The 21,508-nt window shown below is 47.3% G+C and overlaps 1 protein-coding gene across 1 annotated transcript; it reads left to right on the top strand.

Annotated features, from left to right (window-relative positions):
• The first annotated feature begins 5,603 nt into the window (after positions 1-5,603).
• Positions 5,604-18,961, top strand: LOC127019844 (UAP56-interacting factor-like). Its single transcript, XM_050902089.1, has 9 exons — positions 5,604-5,685; positions 9,761-9,904; positions 13,267-13,409; positions 15,409-15,536; positions 16,394-16,478; positions 16,913-16,956; positions 17,043-17,117; positions 17,793-17,904; positions 18,661-18,961. The coding sequence occupies exons 1-9, from the start codon at positions 5,604-5,606 to the stop codon at positions 18,754-18,756; spliced, it is 909 nt and encodes a 302-aa protein (XP_050758046.1). The 3' UTR covers positions 18,757-18,961.
• Positions 18,962-21,508: the final 2,547 nt, after the last annotated feature.

Here is a 21,508-nt window from a genome sequence, read left to right as displayed (position 1 = left end):
TGTACCCTCCTAATTCTCCAGAGTATACTGCAGGCTGTATCCCAGGTCAGGTCAGTGCATGTGATAAGAACATCAAAGCACAGTATCAAAGCCGAGATGCTGCCTGGGGTGTCATGCGGTGCAATGCTCCCTCGACACTTCCACCAGACTTGCAGGCCTCTGCCAGGCAACGCAAGCTCTGGGCACCTAAGGCCAAGTAACAGGGATTGCTGAAAGCAGAGACACCCCTGAAGCTTTCAGTGTTCCTGAATTAAGTACTTGAGCTGAATACAAAGCAGATCTTTGTCAGTCTAGATTGCCGTTTGCTGTGAGAAATGAAATCCTCCTGAGATGTCAGCACTGACCTTTTTTTTGCATCCTTTAAAGACTTTCTTGCTTTAAGCAATTAAACACCAGAGCTTTCATAATGTTCTTACTATGCTGCTTTATGAGTAGCCTCAGTCCTCCTACATGTGTGAGGTACTGAGATAACACATTCACTGTTATTTCAGCACTCATATGATCCTTGTGCTATTTCCTTGATTACTCTTCAATTCCTTCTCGCTTTGCATATCAGTGCATGCTCTATTCCTAATTGATATTGCTTTTCTTCTTCAAGACCTGCAAGTGTCCACAGCTTCCCACAGGGAGTTAAAATAATCTTCAAATAACCGGATTCAAGATTCATACTAAAATGGCATCATCTGGCCCACTTTGAAAGCAAAGCAAGCAAACCATATATTCCTCATTAGGTCAAAAGGCAAATGCCACACTGTCCTTGCTAAAGGGTAGTGATTTATCTGAAACACCATTTTAAAAGAGCGAGAAATAGCTCAAAATACTCCATCATCTGATGCTTGTATAGAAAAGAAGCAAGCAGGATTCCATCTAGCTGCTTTGGTGAGGAATATCTGTTCTTAAAAGTCTATTTGTACAGACCACAATAAGACAGCAGATCCATTAATGAGAAGATTCCTGGTATCTTTTCCGTTGGGAGCATCTGATTAATTTTACAGCTAGCAATGCTTCATCGAGCACCAGAAAATACATTTCTGAAGGCAGGGGGGAGGACAGCCTCTACCCTCAAAGATGTAATTTCAAGTACCACTTATTCCAATTACATGCACTGGAAATACCTCCTCGTGGTGCTGCAGAGGCCTTTATCCTTAACTGATCATTCTAGTGTGATTTCTAACAGGATTTTTCCTTTTATTCTATTTTGAATAACTTGTTTGCCATGCAGTAGCATACTTGCCTTGCTTGTTTCTTGGTAAAATTAGAAACATAGCCCTTTCAGTGAAGGCTTACTTTAATATTGAGAGACCCCGAGAAGCAACATGAACTACTCCTACACTGCAATCAGAAGCACAGCGGCATGGTGTATCTGCGTATCTCAGTTTACTGGGATGTAGCTAGGCTGGTTACAGATTGCACTGAAGCTACCAACTCCCCTGTCATCCTGCACGTGTGTGTTGAGTCCAAGCCCATGCCATTGCAATTATCTTTTATCAAGTATGCCATGCATTTCACAAGCCACATCTCTGATACACAAAAGACAGTCTAAGATAAGAAGTAACTGTTGTCACCTTGTCCTAGATAACTGCACACAGGATGATCAATTGTATTGTGCTTTAATACAAATGTTAAATCATCCTGAAGATCTCCAGATCTAGACGCACATTTTTATGGGATGACTTTAAGGATGGTCTGCATAGTCCAGAAGTATAGCTAATGGGTATTGTAAGAGTAGTTTTGCGTGTACCAGGCTGAGATCTCAATTTTAGTATACATACAGAGAGAGAGAAAAAAAAAACCCAGCAACTCTTCTCTAAATACCTTGCAGTCTTACAGCGTACAGGCTGCATCTGCTAAATGTGTAAGAAGCAAATCATGGAATTTGTCATTAACTGTTAACAAGAAGTGGTTGACCTGTCAGTGAACAGTTGTTTTCACTGAGCAGAACCCAATGATATGTGCACCTCAGCCACTTTATTGCATCCAGTCAGAACTTCTGCATAAAAACTGAAGTATTATCATCAATGTATCTCATATTCTGGTAATGGGTAATGTAGAGAAATATTGGCATAAGCTGGAGTTTTCTTTTCTCAAAAAGCTTGAAGAACAGTTTTGTTCTCTTCCTTCTTCTCAAGAAGATGATTTTCAAGTAGCAACATATGGTTAAAAGGCCATGTTCAGCATCTAACAATAAAACATAAGCTCTTCTGTGGTGGTGCACCAATTTCGGAGCAAGCTAATGAAGCTGTGCTGCTACCAGTGTTCCTCATTAAGAGCTGAGAATTATGCTCCTGTAGTTCTCACTAATTAAAAGGCCTAAACACCCCCCCTTGTGGGCAAAATACAAAACATCACAAAAGTGGTTGGATTTTTGGCCCATTGAGATAAGCAATTGTTTATGTGTTGAGCAATTCTGATATAGGGTGGAGTGCTTCCGTACCCACAGATACCAATGTATGCATGCAGATGCTAAACACTTCCTTGACACGTATTCCTACAGCCACTCAGGCTTACTTCCCAAGAAAAAACATTTATTTGCAATTGCATCATGTAGTTTTGGGTCCATTTCACTGAAAGTGAACAGTCATATTTTTTGTAATTTTGTATTAAATAACTGTGATATGAGGTAACCCTGGGAACAACAGACAAAGTGGTCAGCATTAATTTTAAGATACATATTTTTATATCACAGCATAAGATTTATTACAACAACAAATCATCACAAGTTATTTAACATGCAGAAGATTCACTAAATCTACTAAGAGACTGAGAAAACATTTCAGATAATACAAGCGTTTGAATGCTGGCATGTGTTCCCTTCTCCCACTGAGTTCTATTTTTATTTGTTTTTAGCTGAAAGCCTTCTAGGGTTCCTTGGGGTTTGATTATGTGACAAGAAGAGCACCTGATAAATTGAAAGGCTCAGTGCCCCAAAATAACACTTGCTTTTTGTGAAAAAGTTCATTATGCATGTGCCCTCCAGGGAAGGAATACCTGGCACCTTCGGCAGAGGTGGCCCAGTTTTCTTTGAGGGCTTAGCTTGACGGCTTGTTGCCACAGTATCATTTAGTCAACGCAAACCAGTTCCAGAGGAAAGCATGAAAAAATCCTTTTTTTTTTCTTTGTTCCTTTATTTTTTCTTTTTCTTTCTCTTTTTTTTTTTTTTTTTTAATAATCCCACTTTAACCTTTAGAAAGTCACATTACTGACATTCCTTTCTTAGGATGCAGGGTCAAGTCTGTCTGCCAGACACCTGCAGTCCTCTCCAGTGCAGGGGGATTGTGCTTTAGAGGAGGTTCTGGCTCTTAAGGCCTTTTCACCAACTCCAGCATGTGTCACCGACACTGTTAATGTGAGAAATTACTCAGAACTGAGTTAATGGCAGTGCTTAGACATACTAAGCAAGCGGGACACTTGCCAAGACGTTAAGAGGTTAGAGACTGGCAGTTGAGAGATAACAGTACATATCAGCTCGTACTTCACAGATGCAGAAATATGGCTCAGAAAGCCTTCAAAGCTATGTGCTTAGAGAAAAACAGATAATTAAACCTCTCACCTGGTGAAGTGGACTTTGCTGCAAAAGCTGTGTTGTAGTTCAATTAAAAAACTGTCATTTGAAAATACCTACTATTTTAGAAGTCGGTCTTGGTATTTCTAAACTCTGCCTTTGTCTTGTTTTGTCTCAAATGTTTGTTTCACTAAACGTGATCAAATGGAAACACTACTGGAAATCTCTCAGCTGTTGCTTTCAGATTTTCTAAGACTACAAGTACGTATGATTTTGCAGAAAGCCACGAAACCTTTCATTACACTGTCCTTACAGTGGGACCAACTCCAGCTTCTTCCCAGTGCAGAAACCTGGGTCATTCAACACACGCCTGGCCTGTACCCAGAGGAGACTCCAGACCACTCCTGCAGTCCTTCCCTCGTGGCTCCCGCCAGCTGCTGCTTCACAGCTGGCTCCAGGACACCTCCCAGAGCCCTTCTCCAACACCCTCATCAGGTGCTAGAAAATGACACTGCTATAGACCTCCTCTCCCTGTCCATTGCTAAAGGCTTGGCTTATATGGATACTTCCAGCCCTTTCCCAGCAGCCACAGCTTCCTTGGCTGCTCTGACTAAATTGCTGGGAAATTTTAATGATTGCCTTTGAAGGAAAGCTCTTGGACTAGGGGGGCATTAGAGCCAGGGCTCCCCAAAGAGCAGCAGCACCCCTGGGACACCTTGCATATCACAGAAAATTGCAAACGGGGTATCATGACCTTAGTTCCTAACATTTCACATTAAAATGCTTTAATGATCATCTTGCAGTGTCATTGCAAAAGACAGCTGAGGTTATTTGTCGCTCTCTCAACACTGTTCTGTGCTTTTCTTTCATGAAAGAACAGTTCCCTAAACCAACACTTTCAGAAGCACTTGATCTTGCTAAGAACTATACACATACCAGGAGGCAATCTTTGCCCTGATTTATTTGCCTGTAGAAATTTTTCTCCCATTTGAAGTGCAAGCTGGGAAAAAGAAACTGTCTTGAAAACACAAGAAACTGTCTTGAAAACACCGAACGTACAGACTTTGTTCTGAGATTTATGTGGCCTTTATTATGTATGTGGCGTGGAAGATTATTTCAGAGCATTTATTGTATAGAAACTTTAGAAAAAAACATGCTATTCACCTAATGCACGGTAGCCCTTTGGAAGAGGAGTGATCATTCTCCCAGTTCTTCTCTTCCATTTTGTTTGGTTTTGGTTTTTGGATTGCTTTTTTCTTTTCATCTGGCTTTAAAAGTAGAGGAAGATGGTTTAGTTCACATTTTGTATTCAAACTGCAGTACAGCACCAGTGCCACAAGCAATGTGACACAGAAACTGAAAGATCCCCTGAAGAATCTGACTTCTGCGAGTGATTGGGATGGTGCTGAAAGACCAATCCCAAATGGGTGCTTCCTCCCCAAGAAGCTCACAAATACAAACAGACTACATGCCTGAATACAAACAAAGAATGCCTCCGTTTGTAAAGTTACCTTGTTTTTCTAGTCTTCAAAATGAGGCAAAATCATTCCTTCTTTTACATCGCTCAGGCATGACTGATGAGTTTTTAAGATATATCTGCTCCTGGCATAAACCCCAGAGGAGAAGGATTCGAGGGGGAGAAGAGTGTTAGCACAGGGGCTGGGGAATGGTGCTTAGGAGAGAGCTAGAGGGGGAGTGCTGATGGAAAGGATCCCCCGAATACGTGGGGAGGCTGCGAGGGCGACTCCTGGGGTGCGGAGGGGCAGAGAGCCAGGGCAGGGCTGAGCAAAGAGAGGGTGCCCCGGGGCGCAGAGGGCAGAGCTGGTTGCGGGGGGGGGGGCTGGAGGGGATGCTTGCGGAGCAAGCTTGGGGGGTCCTTGGGGGGTGGGGGCGGGCGGTCAGCTTGCGGAGAGAGGGGCTGCCCGGGCACAGAGGGCAGGGTGCTGGTGGGTGGGTGCCGGGGCAGGGCTGGCCAGGGTGGGTGCCGGGGCGGGGTGCCGGTGGCGGTGCCGCCGCGGGGTGCCGCCGGCGGGTGCCGGCACATTCCGGGCAGGCGCACTGGGCGGCGCGGGGCGGCGGCGGCAGTGCGCGCTCGGAGCCCATGGAGGCGGCGGGGCCGCAGCCGGGGCCGGGCCCCGCGGCGGGGCCGCAGCCGGGAGCCGAGGAGATTGACATGTCTCTGGGTAGGTCCGGCGGGGCGAGGGTCCCTGCCCGGGCGGGGGGCGGCGGGGCCGGGCCGGGCCGAGGGCGGCCGGGGGGTCCGGCCCGGCCCGGCCCGGCGCGGGGCTCCGTGCGCTCCCGGATCCGGTCCCGGCGCGGGGCTCCGTGCGCCCGGCGGGGCCCGGGGGTTTGGTTTGTTATTGTATGTGTCGTGGCGGGGTAGGGAGAGTCGGGCAGAGGGGGGGAGTGTGGCCCCGCAGTGCTGGTGCCCCCCGGTACGCCTGCACCCCGTTGCGGTGGAAGGGCACCGGGCAGGAAAAGGCGAAGAAGTAGCCGGGGGGGGAAGGAATCACGGCTTCAAACCCATCTCTGTGCTTTGCTGGCAGCACCCTGTAACTTCAGAGGGGAGAGCGTCAAGCGCCGCGGGTTGGGAGAGGCTTACGTAAATGAGCCCTCTATTGAAATAAAGATACGAGACATATCCTCGGGTGTGCAGGCTATTTATAGCAGCTTGCTCGTGATGCTCGCCATTCCTCTGGCACTGAATATGTGAACTGTGCATAAACAACTGCGCTTTTATTAACTCCGAAGGCCTGGACTCTGACGCTTGGATGATACATCTTGGTGGATTATCGTGCTGACATCTCTGCTGTGGAAGGAGAGTCCACCAGCACCTTTTATTATTGGGTCAGCTTCCTAACCGAAACTTTGTGTCATTTCTTCCCAGCAATGAGCCACTTGTCAGGAATAGAACATTTTCCACTGCAAACTCAAACTGATCCCTTGGCTGATGCACCCTTATTTTAATGGTGCTATGAGGATTTACAGCAATAGTGGGTCCCTAATTTTTCATTTAGTTTTTTCCCATGGTGTTGCACACCCTTTTTCTGTTTGCTGACGTACGGTACTCCGTTTGCTTTTTGCTCTCCCTTAGTGCTTCCCTCGGTCAGACCTCCTGTGGTCCACCTCCATATTCAATCCAGAATACATCTTACTCAGGGCAGAAGAGAGAACTGGAAAACACGAGCCCTGGTCAAGAACTGATACTTTTACTGTCAGGTGCTTGTTTCTGGGCTTTCGGATATGTTGGGCCTTACTTGAGTTAGCAGTCACAGGAAACTGCAGGAGTTACTCTAAAGCTGCCCTGATAGATCTAATTCTGTCTTGAGGCCATAGGGGTACCTTAAATGACCTCTCAGGATCCCTTCCAGCCTTATGTAGTACTCCATTACATTGCTCTGTTAACCCCATCATATTTATCGGCGCAAAAGACAGGGTAACAACTCATACCCGAACAAAAAAAGACACTGAAAGGTGACAGAGCAGGCATCTGAGCATTCATCTCCTCTCCGTTCCCAGTGAGCTCGTCCTCGCACTGTAGATAGCCCACCCTTGGATGCCTGTGTCCACCTCCCAGCAGAGCAAGCAGGGATGCTGTCAATATGCTTCAGAGCAGCCTGTGCCCCAAAGCAGCCTGTGCCCCAAATAGCACATGTCCCAAAGGCACACTTAGCTGAAAACATCAGCGCATTCGTACCAAGAACATCACCCAGTCTCTCCCAGCGTGCTTTCTTCCTGGCAGACTTGATAGAGAAATCACAAAAGCAGTCACGCAGCCTATTCTTACATCTGGTCTTATTTGTTTTCCCTGGGCTTTGTAGTGATTTGGACACAGGAGTTTCTTGATAGAAAATGACAAGTGACAAGCGCCGGAGCTATGATGTGCGGTTCGTGATAATCACCTATTGAAAGCTAATGGCACTTCTGTGCTTCCACTCCAGTGATTCATTAAGGAGCTGGAGTAGTCACTGCTTGGGAAAAGGCCTGATTTGGACACTTCTTTCCTCGCTGATTTGTTAAAGTAAAGTTAAAACATTCTGTGTGGAGCTTAACAGATGTGGCTTTATTACTTGCTAAATATTTTCTGGAAGGTTTGAGGTTAAAAGAAGAAATTGTTGGAAAATACTGAGGAGATGTCCCTTTGCCTTTGCCTTTCCTCTTCATCAGAACAGCTTGAATTAAGATCCCCTTGATTTCAGACCAACTCATTGAGAACTGAGGCGCTTTGAGCTGTTTCTTGATAGAGCTCTACATCTAAAAGTAATTTGTGCATGGTCCAGATACCTCAACTTCCAGTGCCATCTTTTAAAGAGTTAAAAGCACTTGTTCAGGATGGGCATGAGCTTTCAAAACCCTGTCAGGTATACTCTGGATACTGCAGCTGGATCATCGCCTTCCTTTGTGTCCCTTGTGCTCTCTGTCATAAAACACAGCTCTTTAGTGCAGCTCAGGGGATGTGCAGGTGGTTACAGCAGCAGCGCCTAGGGAAGCACCTGGGATGCTTGGCTGGGTCCGAACTGGTGAAGCACAGTGGCAAAATGTCCTTGGGAGAAATTTTGTGTCGTCTTCTCAGTGCTACTAATATAGTTTTAAACCAAAAGTGTCTAAATCACAGGGGAAATAATTGGTTGTTTCGTACAGGCTCTGTGCCTTGGGAACTGCATTTGGATGGTGTCTTGCAAAGTAAGCGAGAAACATCTCGCAGTTCATGGAAGAGTTCACTAGAGTACATTTTCAGAGCTGCCTAATAAGAAGTTTGGGTGAGGGGAGGCCTGGGACATTGGCAGGACATGCTGGGTCCGTTTTGGTGCATTCAGGCTGTTTTATACCCCTTTTGTGGTGGGGCGGCGATGGGGGCTCAGAGGTGAGAGGCAGCTGTGCCTCGTCCCGGCACTCGTACTGCAGCAGCGGAGGAGCTGGCTGGTTGCCCTCCCTCCTGTCTGCAGAGCTGTGCAGGGTCCCCAAAATATCTTACTGCTGCTGGCAGTGGGGCAAGCATGGAAAGCGAATCGGTATGTTCAAGATGAAGCACGAGAGCTGATTCCCTTGGTGTGGTGCAGACAGGCCTATATGGGAGAACCCAAGTTTTGCAGGGGAGAGCAGGCATCCCCTGTGCAGTCCTCTTGTGTTTGGGATATTCTTCCTCTCTGCTTCACCAGACAACGGCAGAAGCTAAGAGGTTCTTGCTCTGTGGTTGATACATCCTTATCCAGCTGTTTCTAGGTTAGCTATTCTGAGTAATTAAGCAGGAGCATCTATCCCAGATAGTCAGAACATCAAGAGTCAGGTCCTGAAGATTGTGGAACTTAAAATACAAAGTACTGCTGATATTCATTGTGCATGTTGCATCTATTTGCTTACTGGTTTTTGAGCCATAGAGGTTTATGGCTTCAAGCTTCATCTCATACCTCCGAGGGCTAGAATCTTGCTTTGTTTTTTTAAAGCACTGAGGAAAGACATGCAGGTAGCCGACTCCAGGAGATGGGAATTGAAAGGAAACAGTCCTACAACCGCCTGGTGAGCCATGAGTGTTTGCAGGACCATGATGTCCCCTTTCTTGACAGTCGCCCTGTACAAGTGAGATTCCTTCCCTGCAGCCCTCACGTCGCAGCCTTCGCTGTGCCAAGCTTCACTTCTCCCCCTCACAAATTTAGGGGCTAGGGGGACATTTATCCCACTTGTGTTTGCACGACACTTGAACAGCATTTGTGTTGTTTATACATCAGGGACACGTCCTCTGTATGGGGCAGTGCCTGTGTCCCACGCATGGCAGGGGGAGCCCCTGGAGCAGCCATCACAGCGTGGGTGCACCCATGGGTGCTTCTGCCCATTCTCCCCCCTTGACCACCTCTCCTGCAGCCTCCCAAGTCAGACCTTCTCAAAAAATGTTCTCTGCCCAGCACTGAGCTCCCGGTGCCCCTGCAAGAACATATTCCCTTATGCTTGTGGGAAATCTGCAGGATCGGATCCCTTGGTGGGACGTGGGTCTGAAATCTCTGTCCTGCACATGGTGGATATGTGCCGGATGGTAGCACATTTTTAAATAATTTGCTGCACTCTAATCTCCAGCCCGCAGGAGCCGAGTAAATTGATCCTATACTTTCTGAGCTAAGCTTAATCTTTTATTGTCCGGCCAGCGTAGCTCACAGAACCACAGGCTTCATTTTTACTGTGGACAATTGCAAGCACCAAAAGTGGGAATCACTGTTGGTAGAAAGTGCAGGTTTTATGGGTTTCCCCTTTGCCATTTCGATCTAGATGACATCATAAAACGCCACAGGAAAGAGCAAACAGATGCCAGCGCCACAGGGGACAGGCGAAGGCAGCAGGTCAAGAACAGGAATTCGGCATATGGGTACGGGCGGCCCCGTTTCCGCGCGTGGATGCAGAGGAATTTGCAAGGTAGGTGAGCGCCTTGGGACAGTGGAGCCCTGCCAAGCTGGAAAACACATTTGTGTAATAAAATACAGCTCTTAAATCCTTCTCCTATCTAATTCCTGTGTGTGTATAAGATGTACTCAGGCTCTGAATAGCTTTTCTCTCTATGATAATGGAATATCAGGGCCCTTTCAGAGCATAAATTCATCCATTTCTCTCCCTTCCACCCTCTCATGAATTACTAATTCAAAGTGACTTAATATCTATTCTCTATTCCCTTTTGGCTTTGCATATTTTAATTATGCTTCTTCCTAATCCTCTTTTTCCCAGAACACGCTTAAATTACCCCTTCAGTAACTGTCTTTGATAGCTCAGTTATTGGAGCTAATTTGTCACTTTTGCCAACCATGCTATTTTTATGATGAGTTTTTTTATAATACTGAGTGATCACACACTAATCTATGTTTGGTTCCACTAGCTTTTATCTACAAAACCAAAGTGATCTGCTGCATGAAATACCATCTCTATCAAAATTTTGCTTTTTTTTTAAAAATTACTGCTAAATCACTTCATTGAAGATTTTAGTGACATTTTGCAGCAATGTCTTTGCAGTCTTCCCTTAGAGTGCCAATGGCACATCAGGACAGTGGGATTGCTGGGAGCAATCCTGCTTGTCTCCGATCTGCCTCCCACTCTCATATTCCTGGTCTCCGCCACATATTGCCTTACCGAGAATCGTTCCGGTTCAAAACAGAATGATGATAATTGCCCTTTGCAAATTGCTTTTTCTGTCAAAAACACAGGCTTAGATATTCTTCCACACTCAAGCGAATACTGCATGCAGAGTCAAATAAATCAAACAAAATATTTTTTTCAGCTGTTCCTTAGAAAGGAGAAGTTTTCTGTTCATTTATAGAATTATTTCTGCTAGTCTTAGTATTTTATAGGTTTTAACTGAGTCTGAATTCAGCCCTGCCAAGTGCAGAGACCCACCATGCTGTGTGGTGCTGATGTCAGTAGCAATTTTGGGAAGCTCAGCATGACTGGGAATTTAGCCCGTAATTCTTCAGGGGCTCATTTCACTTTGGTCCCTGCTGAAATGCAGTCCCTTCTGGGCTGAGACGTGATAACCATTATCAAAATGACAATCAGAACAGCCCAGCACTGTAATGACAGAGGATGGAGAAGGGTATTACGCTGATTAAACCAGCAAGAGAATTCATGCAAGTGAAGTGCTGTTATCCCCCCTGGAATATGGCTTAAACCATCTCCCGGTGGGGGAAAGATGGTTTTTAATGACAAGAAATTTGAATTTCAAATCTCCTTGGAAAAAGAGTCTGTCAGACATTGGGGCTTCTCTCCAAACTGGACTTGCTGGGCAGAGGTGCTTCTTGGCCAACCCAGGTGCGCTCAGCACCAGGCTCTGAGCGTGCACCCAAACACGGTGGGGGTCTTCCCCAGCTGCTGATGCTGTGGGGTTTTATTCAAATGTTCTTTCATTAATAAATATCTGCCAGACTTTTTGCAGAGATGGAGCCTCCCATGTGTCACACTTCAGGATACACATGACAGACCGAGGCCTTGGTTCCCAGCTGGCGTACACAGGATGCCCCTCAGAGGCTGATGGCTCCGTTGTTAGTTATTTACACTGGCTGAGGCGTGCCTGAGTGCACCGCTGAGCAGAGGCTCTCTAATATGAACTGACTGACAGGGGCATGAGTTTCTAGTCAGGGCTGCTGTTTGCATCAGTCCCTCCCATTGCACCAATGAAATACCCAGGAAAGGCAGCTGAGCTCAGTCTGTCTTGCCGCAGAGGAGATGCCCTCTCCAGGGTGCAGGGGAGCTGTGTTGCAAGGCTTGGTGGCCCACAGGAGAGTGGTCTGGCAAACAGACAAGAGAGAGGGGCAAGCCCAGGGTGGTTGTTGGAGGGAACAAGAAAGGGAAAAACAAAACGTGGGGACAGAACCAGGAGGGAAAGAAGGGTCATTAAACACAGTGAGACCACATCTGGTCAAAAAGACGCAGATTGCCAAAATTCAGGTGTTTGTCGGGAGAGGAACGTTTACACACCTGCACTTCTGTGGTGAGAGGGCATCATTTGCAAAGAAAATAACTACTGGCCCCACAGAGCTTGTGAACAGTATTGCATTTTTGTGAGTGTTCCCATCTAGCACCTTCGGCCGTAGGGAGCGAAGCACCCCGACATGCTGTTCGGGAGGTGCTTTGCACAGGCATGCCCTGGTGCCCTTTTGTTTTAGAGCCAGAGCAGCTCAAATCATCTTCCCTTGTAACCGGCCCACACTGGTGCTGACCGGTGTTACACCCTGGGGCTGGAGCCTTCATTAATCACTGCAGTGGTGGCCCCTGACAGCAGTGTCACTGCTGCCTCAGAACACTTCATTTCTAATTGCTCCAAGTCATTATAAATTGCTGTGATGTAGGAATCGATGGTATAGGATCAATAGATGCGTCTAACTGCTCTGTGGTTTGTATCAGTGAGGTTCTGCTACACGGTCCAGGGTTTAACCGCACTCTTGCTGCCCTCTGCCATGCACTGCTTTATGCCTGATTTATACACCCCTCTGAGTATGTGTGCACATTTCACTGGTATAGCGACTCGGAAAATGTCTACTTCATTATGACTACAGAAGTTTATCATGTGGAGTAATTAGGTTTTAATGCACTGTGCCTCTGTCTGACGGAGTGCTTTCCTCTCGCTCGACACTTCAGCACACTTCAAAATCATAAACAGGCTTAGGGGAAAATGTTAAATGCAAGACGGGCTGTTGGTGTGTGTGTACTGTGCAGTTACATAAAACAGCAGCAGAAGGTGCCCCCTTCAATATAACCAGTAAGTAAGGATATGTCAAGCTAAAAAAAAAATAAAATACATATATATGTAGAAAAAGTATGGTCCAGTCTTCACTTACCAAGTGCTATAATGTGGGCACTCCGAGCTATTCCAGGCTGCTGTGGGGTTGGCTTCCGGATGCTCAGGTCACTTGCATATCTGTATCAAAAGGCTTTTTCCATTTCACAGTTAATTCATAGCAATGGGAGCTCTGACAGCAGATTGACAGGTTTCCTGGTGCCAGTATTCTTGCCTTTATTAGGAATCAGAATTGTGGAAGGCTTTTCTCTTCAAATCAAATAATGTGTTTGTCAGTCCTACATATAATAAGAATGTTAGTGAGACATTGGAAAAAGAAATTGTTTACTATTCTGCAAAATTAATTTACTTTTCTGGAATAAATTAATGTGATTCTTGCATCATTATTTATATAGATACTCCTATATCATATTAAATTAACCTTGTAATCCATTTGCAAAACTGTAATCATAAATCGAGTTTTGAAGGATGCTAAAATAAGAGTTTATTTTCATAGGACCTAACCGTTTTAGAAGAGGATTTGGACAACAACAATACAATCGGAGACAATTCCGGAATACTGTGCCTGGTCCCAGGAGAAGAGCAGCTGCCACATCAAATGGAGTGAGCCCTTTAAATCGCCAGGCATCGTCTCAAGAGGTAGGGGGGTAAGGAAGGTACAGCTGTTCCCAAACGTCATGTAGAAATCTGCTGGATTTTATGATCCTGGATCACCCCAAAGAACAATCTACATAAAAAATTTACAGGCACCATCTTTTATATGTCTGTGCACAGCATTTGTATGCATAGGTGAGTACAGACACGTATGCATATAAAATAGCAATTTTCCAGTTGATTTTATGAGCTTATGACTTGGCATAATTTTACTGAATCATTTCCCATGGGTTTTACAGAAAAGATTTTTTAAAAATGTGTTCTTAAAAGATTTTAAAATATTTCCATAAAACCAAATACCATGTCATCTCATCTTACTATTATCATTTAGAGGAGGTATGTTAAGATTCACCATTATTTGTCCTCCACTCCGAGCATTTTCCAAGGTCCAGTGAAGTCAAAGGACAGACTGTTGTTGACTTCAGGTGGCTTTGGTTCAGAGACATACTTTTCACTAGCAAGTGGGTATCCCCCCCAGAGACACCGATTCCCAGTACTGTGACAGCCATGGGTCAGATTGCCCATGTGCTTCAGTGTAAAATGCATTTTTTTTTCATTCATGGCTTTCCCTTTTTCAAGTTTAAATGTTTAGGTCTTGTCTCTGCTCAAAAACACTTTAAAAAAAAAGATTGAAAGATTTTCATTTTTTGAGTTATTTTTAAGACTCGAGATGGGAAGGAAGGTACGTGTTCACCATTAAAGTAATTCTTACAGCTTTCTTCTGAGTGTCACTAATATTAAACTGGTGTGGTGTTGAAGGTGGGAGTCAAGCAGGTTGATAGTCCTCTGTGAGAGGGGGTTATTTTTTTCCGCACTGATGGAAATCCACTCAATTAGGAGGTCACATATGCTCAGTAAGCTTTTAAAAAAACACCAAAGTGGTGAACATGATGGCACATTTAATGGCTGTGTCCTGGGGGTATAAATAAGAGAGCCCTAAACTGAGCATGCATGTGCATGGAGTGTGGTTATTCCTGAAAATAAAGACTGTGATGACTCAGATATTGAGTGTGGCTGGGTATTAACAGCAAGTAATAAGCAGTTGCTAGGAGGCATAATTCTATGCTAGCTTCCATTTTGCAGAAATAAACCAAGTGGGAAGAATGTGGAAACACATCTCAGTTAGTGGGTAGTAACGGTGATGGTGGTTGTCCCACAGAAATAAATGGGATAGAGTCTGTAACTGCAGGAGGACCTACACTTCTGAGGGGTCTTCTGATGTGCTTCATGCTTCAGGGCTTGAACCTGGCAATGTACGTGTCCAAACAAGAAAGAGTCAATGACTGAAAAGAAACCTGAGCAAAGCTATAATGCTTGGCTTGTGTCAGATTTGCTCTCCATCGACTAATTTTTTTTGGTATTTCTGCACCATTAGAATGAAACATTCTTCCTGGTACTTGTAGTTTCATGCCCAGGAACCGAGGCACATGTACTGATTGTTGACAACGGTGTATACTGAGTTCAAATGTTGAGACTACAGCAACACTGCTCAGTAGAAATATTCCTGCCGTAGATACGAAAGACCATAGAAGAGACCAGGTTTTAATAGATTTAGCGAGGAATCAGTTTCCCATCAAGCAAATATCAAAGGAGGAAAAAAAAAAGCACTTGCAGAGCAGGGTTGTTCTGTTGTAAGACTGCAGAAGTTGCAAAGGAAAAACAGTTGGGAATGAGAATACGGGGAATGCAGAGCACACAGCATGGGGCTGAGCCCCCTTTGAAGCAATTGCAAGTGGCGCTGAACATGTCGAAGAGCGGCGAGGGAACCTCTGCAGTGTCAGCATTCACCACCTGCCCTTTGGAGCAGGCTGGATTTCCCCCTAGACAGAGCCAAAGAAAATGCCAAATAAATGTACCAGCTTTTCAGGCAGCGGCGGTCGGTGGAGGGAAGGACGGTCGTGTGCTGTCGCTCGTGCTCGCTCCCTCTTCGTGCACCGAGATTGCGGCGCAGGTGGCGACTGCTGAGCTCTCGCTGCTCTTTCAGGGCAACAAGAACACCGATGCTTTCACCACAAGCAGCAGCAGCGGGCAGCCGGAGGGACGGCGACGGCCACCCCCAGGCCCCAAGAGATTCAGAGCAGCTGCTGCCAGCACCCACACCCCGGGGAGAAGGTAAAATCTTCGGTAACTCTTGGCTTTTTTGGTTTTCAGCGATTCCCTGTGCAGCTCGTGGGGCCCTGCTCTTGGTCTGTGCCAGCTGGGAGTGGCTACAGCTGTGTGCTCATGCACTGTGAGAAAAATAACGCTGGGTATGTTAGGAAAGCACCTGGAAATAAAAAAACCTGGTGCTGATAGTTAATAATTCAGGTATTAGATCTGTCGTTTTATTTTAGAAAGCACGGAAAATGTGACCTTTGTATTTTTATTAAACTTTTCCTCTGTCACTTTGGGGAAAACTTTTGAAGGGTGAAATAGCATTTATTTTCATAAAGGCAGGAAATACAGATTCCAGCCGTAAGGGATAGGCAGGGAGAGGGAGTCTGTCCTGGTGAGGGCCTGCAGGAGCAGACGCTGCGCCCCAGGAGCTGTGAAGAAGGCAGGCTGCTGGGCGCTGGGCACAGTCTTGGTGCCTGTCTCGTTGTGGTCCTTCTGTTCTCCGAGCTCGAAAGGAAGCTCCATTGCAATCCCGTCTTTCTCTGCTCTGAGTGGAGCAGGGACTCAATGACCTCCAGAGGTCCCTTCTGACCAGATTTTTTTCTACGATTTTCTTCCATGATTTTTTATTTTTTTTTAATGAGCAGAGTTCAGAACAAACACAAGCTGTTGTTTCATTTGAGCAGAAAAACGAGTTCCTCTGAAATCCTTTGCTGGCAGAAAAACTTGTTGGGCTGAACTTGGTAACACACAGCCTCTTTTGCTTCTCATACTGCTTTTCAGTACCACACTGGGTTAGGTATTTCAGCATTAAACTTTAGGAGAGACCTGGCATCATATTCACCTGTGTCCTTTTCTCTCTCCTCCTTTACCAGCAGGCCTTTCCTGCTAAACAGGGGACCAGCCTTCCAGCAGAAGCGGATGCAGCAGCGGTTCTCCAAAGCCAACTTTCAGAGAGGGGTCAGTATCGAGACATTTTTTCTGCAACCTGCTGATGGTGGCAAGCCTTCAGTTTTACCAGCCTTTGCCCAGTTGTATCTTTGTTTCCAAAAGTAACTGGGAGAGATGGATGACTTTAACAATGAACATATTCCTAGGAAAGTATTTGCAGGACAGGCAGTTTTTAATGCAGCTTAATATTCTGGCAGCTGGAAAATAAAACCTGGACCGGTGATAAAAGTAAACCTTGCAGCTTATACAGCAGCACAAGCAGGGCAAAGTAAAGCCACCCCATACAGATCACTGTGCCAGCGGGAAACCCAAAACTAGCAAATTTTTTGACAACATGCAAGGAAAGAGCTATTCAGATACACCAAATGAAATACTGGAAAAGGAATCATTGTTTCTGAGAGCTAATTCTTTGTCTTTTTTTTTTTTTTAAATATGTTTCGCAGCAGATGGATGCTAATGGAGAAGGGAAACCACCAAGGATGAGAAGGTAATTGGTGAACAAAGGCAGGCTGCAAACACGACGTGCTCTTGCAGGCTCGCATCGAAGCTGGCTATATCTCCCTGTCTCGGCAGGTGGCAAGTGAAACCCAGCCCTGGAGCAGTTCTGACGGTTTCTGTGGCTAATCCCCAGGCAGGCCAGACTGGCGCGTAAGTAAATGAGGTGATTTGTTAGGATGGGAGCCCTACAAAAGCCATTGCAAATCCTTTTAGCATTATTGCAGCTTTGCTTCTTCTATAGCGAGTGTGCAATGAATGGTTCAGACCCAAAATGGTTAGCAAATGATGTCTCGTTCCCTTCCCGGTGTATCTGAAAGAAGACGGTAATTACTGTGCAGCTTGTTTGTTATCCAGAGTAAGGAGAAATGGAAGCGCTGGCAGCACGTGGGAAGTGGCAGGCTGGTTGTGCTCTCTGTGGGGTGTTGCAGGGGAAATGCCATGTGCCCCAAAGGGACACCGCACACTTGCTTTGTAAGAGGAGCGCAGAGGCTGGAAGGGGGCAGCTTCACCCCTGGGCTGAGTCGGTGCAGCTGCAGGACCCGGCACCCAGCTAGGGGCAGAAAGAAGGGTGGATGAGGGCACTTAGCGTGTCTGGGGCGCAGAGAGCACCCCATGATAGCCTTGACGTGACACAGTCGCCAGTGCTGGAACTCTGCCTGCACGGCAGCTCTCCTGGCATCCTTTAGACTCACCCAGGCTGCTGAGAGACATGCCATGGGACGTAGGGGGCATGCGGGTGTCTCCTTTACTCCTTGCTGGTTTGCAGATGATAGGAAGCAAGCTGCCTTAGCATCCTGAGTGACTGCAGATCTGTGCTTTCCCCAGGCCCCGATCCAAGCGCCCGTTCCTGCGAAGCCAGAGGCCCCCACCGCGGGCAGCCAAGCCCCAGCCCAAGGGGGTGCTGCTGAGATTCAACTTTCGCGCGATGGCCAACCAGGTAGAGGATTGTCGACGGGACAGGTGGCACCTTGCACCCTGCAGCAGCCCTGCCACTAAGCTGTTAACATCACGCTCAGGTTTTTGGGGCTGCCAGTTGGGTTTATCTAGCATAACCCGTGAGGAAAGTCCTGTAGCCATGTTGGCTAGGTTGCTCACAAAACCGAAAGCACCTGAGAAGACTGTTCAGCAACTACAGACTCAGCCCAATTTTCCCCACTCTATTGGCCCCTCTTGGCCTGTCCATGTGCTTGCTCAGAGTGGCGAGATGCTGCTTGTGAGCAGTCCTGGCCGGGGCGGACCGTTTCACTGTCAGTGCTCCCCACTCCTCAGAGACACACAGCACTTCTGGGCTTTGCTCTCTCTTTGCTTTGGTGACCTTCTCGGTGCCACGTTTTACACTGAAGTATGGTCCAAGAGCCCCGGGGCAGGTCAGAAATCCTGCTCCACCTTCTTCATTGCCGGCGTTTCTTGTCTGGACAGTTTGGTTTTACTTGATGCCTTGTGCTCAAATGCCATCTGCTTGCTCCTGTTCTTGCTGAGGACGCCTGGTGTCATGGGGCTGGGCGCTGCTTGGAGGTTTTCCAGCCACACACAGTCTGTCGAGCTCCTTGTCTCCATGTGCTGAGTGGTTTAATTGACTAACTGGCTGTGAAGCACCGTCCTGACTGATGGGCTCTAATCAATACCCCGCTACAGGTTCGGCCATGCTTTGCCACGAGACGCGGGACTGACTCGCTCTCCCTTTCCCCTGCAGACCAGCCTGACGCTGGATGAGAGGTTCTCTGGTCTGAGGAATAAGAGGCGCTTTACAGCAGCCAGGAGTGCCGGCCGGACGGTCACCATGCCTTAGCACCGCATGCTCGTCACAGGGACTGCCCATAACAGTCCAGGCCCCGTAATGGGCAGCTCAATAAAACTCGATACGATTTCCTCTGAGATAGCTAATTTGGCAATGTGCCGTCTCCTTCCTTACATGCAGAATGAATGAGTGATTGAGGGCAGGGACGAGGCAGGATGAGAGTCAGGGCCAGAGCACAGGGCAAGTGGGACATGAGCGGGGTGGTGGAGGGGGATGAGCGGAGATGGATTTGCTGGGAGTGCTCTGCCGGGGAGCCGTGGGGCTGGCACCAGGCCTGTCCCCCTGCCAGGACACCCTGTGCTGCCTGGGGTGACTCCTGCAAGAGGGAGAGGGGACCAGCTCCAAGCCATACCCATGGAGCCTTCCCTGCGTTGTCCCATGGGTAGGACAGGGTGGAGGACACTGTGCCTGCCTGCATGGGAGACAGGGCGGGGAGCGGAGCATGTGCAGGGCTGAGGGATGTGCCCCAGCAGTGGCACCAGCGGGGATGCTCCAGCTGCCCGCATTCCCCAGCATCCACCTAACTGCCTGATTTGTTGTGTGTGCAGGCATTCCTGCCCGGAGGTTTGCAGTGTAAGACCCCTCCATCCTGAAAACGTCTCGCTCTGCCCTGATAGTCGGGCCTGAGCACCTTGCATTTCTCTTCGGTTTGCCGTGCTGCTTTGACTGCTGCTGCCAGCCTGGTAGTGGGGATGGGGTGAGACGTGACGTGACGTGCTGCTGGAGTGACTGTCCTCAGCGCGGAGCACAGACAGGCTGCCCCAGCCCAAGTCAGGTTTTCCAGTGCTGCAGTAGTTCTGCATTAGGGATTTCATAGGTGCAGCTCCACCCATGCTCAAAGCACCGGCATAATTGAACTAGCAGCTGCAGGAGGGAGGCCAGGCTCTACAGCAGTCCGATAAACATTGGCTGAGATGTTAATGAGCTGGGTCTAGACATTTATTAATGAAGCCCTGCACCAACCGTGAGTCACTGGTCCATTCTCCACCCACTGCTGCAACCCAGCACCGAACGCGCTGGACACAGCCTGTTACTGGGCTCTAAGCTATACTTGTTAAAGTAAATATTTGATAGACTGCTTTACATTTTACACCAAGCATCTTTAACAAGAGACTGGACTTGGTGTTGGTTTTATAGGAACGTGTGAAATGTTGTTAGTTGACGAAGCGGTGATGTACGAGTCCAATGCACTGAATAAAAAACTAACTTGTCAAATGTCACCTCCGGTTATTTCCCTTCCTTCAACAGGCTTTTGGCGCAAGTTCAGCCTCTCAGTGTGGCACTGCGGGGCATAGTACGCGTGGCCACATGGGCTGCTGCCTCGGTGCTACGGGGGAGGCCGTGGTCCCCATCAGTGCCCACCCGCGGGCAGTGGGGCACTGGCCTGGCCATGCAGGCAGTTTGCTGCTCGCAAAGCTGGCTCCAAAGCACAGCCAAAGCAGTGGGGGGGTTTTCAATAGGTATTTTGTAAAATCTTAGCTGTCATCTTGTTTGCCTTTAACGTTACCGGCAAAATTATCAGAGCAGACCTGGCTCCGGGTATGTCCAAAGCAAAACGAATGCAAACTGACTTCCAGGTTAATGAACTCAGGAGAATACATCACTGCTTCATGCAAATAATCCAATGTCATGGAAGATGAATAAGAAACACTGTCACAGATGGCAACATCCCTGATTTCAGTTGCACCTTCACTATAAATATTGACAAAAGATGATGGACTTGCTAAGAAAACCTGATCACTTCTTAAACCAGATTGCAAAGGGATGGAGCCGTTCAGTCCTGAAAGAACAGCTGAGTGTGCAGCATCCCCTCAGTGTTCAGAGCGTGCCCTGATACTATTCTCCAAATAGATGTTTTTCAGCAATCTGTACCTTATATTTTTTTAAGTACTCCTTAAATTAAAATTGAGGGCTTAATGATAAAAACTACACTTTTTTTCTAGCTTGATTCTCCCACAGGGCTGAGTGACTTTGCATGCAGCAAGAGACGAAACAGGCTTTGCACAGAAGGGCACTGAATTTATAAGTAGCAAAAAAGCATAACCATCGTGCTAAAAACATATTGGGAGAGGGCACAGAGTCAGTTCACTCCAACAGGCATAAAATAACCCTTTCGGCCACAGTACTAAAACCACAGGATAATTATCTCTAAAATTATCCCTGCTGTCGTGCATAGGGCGAGCTGCTGCTCTTTGGGGAGGGTGTTTGTGTGACGCAGTTCAGCACGCTTCTTTAACCATCGCTTGGGAAATGGGTTTGTCCAGTCGGGCCATTTCTGATGGTTTCTGCGGCAGTGTCCGGTGCCGCACAGGCGGGCCGGTGGTCCCCTACCCGGAAGGTGGCAGCAGCCGGCTGTTGGCCGAGCCCCCGCCACGACGGCTGCTCCCAGGCTGGGGCCACCGGGAAGGGGCAGCTATGCAACCTGGAAAACATTTTTACTCTATTTCAGGCCAGCCAAAGCCGTCTCCAGAATAACACCTCTGATGGTGTCTGAGAGGTTTAAAAATGTAGGAGCGACTGTACAGGTCAGAAGACGGTCCCCATAGTGCATCCCGGGGGTTGGGGGACACCAGCACATGCGTGTGGCCCCGGTCAGTCACTGCACTGAACCCACCGTACCGGTGATTTCTTTCTTCAACCACTTGTATCATTGTGTTTAACAGCATTTGGTGGGGTTTTCTTCCACTATTGCTTTTTGCTGTTTGCTTTCTGTCTATTTGTCTATGCCTCCAAAGGCGGGTAT

Source organism: Gymnogyps californianus, chromosome 9 (assembly GCF_018139145.2).
Source record: "Gymnogyps californianus isolate 813 chromosome 9, ASM1813914v2, whole genome shotgun sequence".
Classification (NCBI taxonomy): Eukaryota; Metazoa; Chordata; class Aves; order Accipitriformes; family Cathartidae; genus Gymnogyps; species Gymnogyps californianus.
Note: the sequence above shows the minus strand (reverse complement) of the source record. Positions and strands in the feature narration are given on the sequence as shown.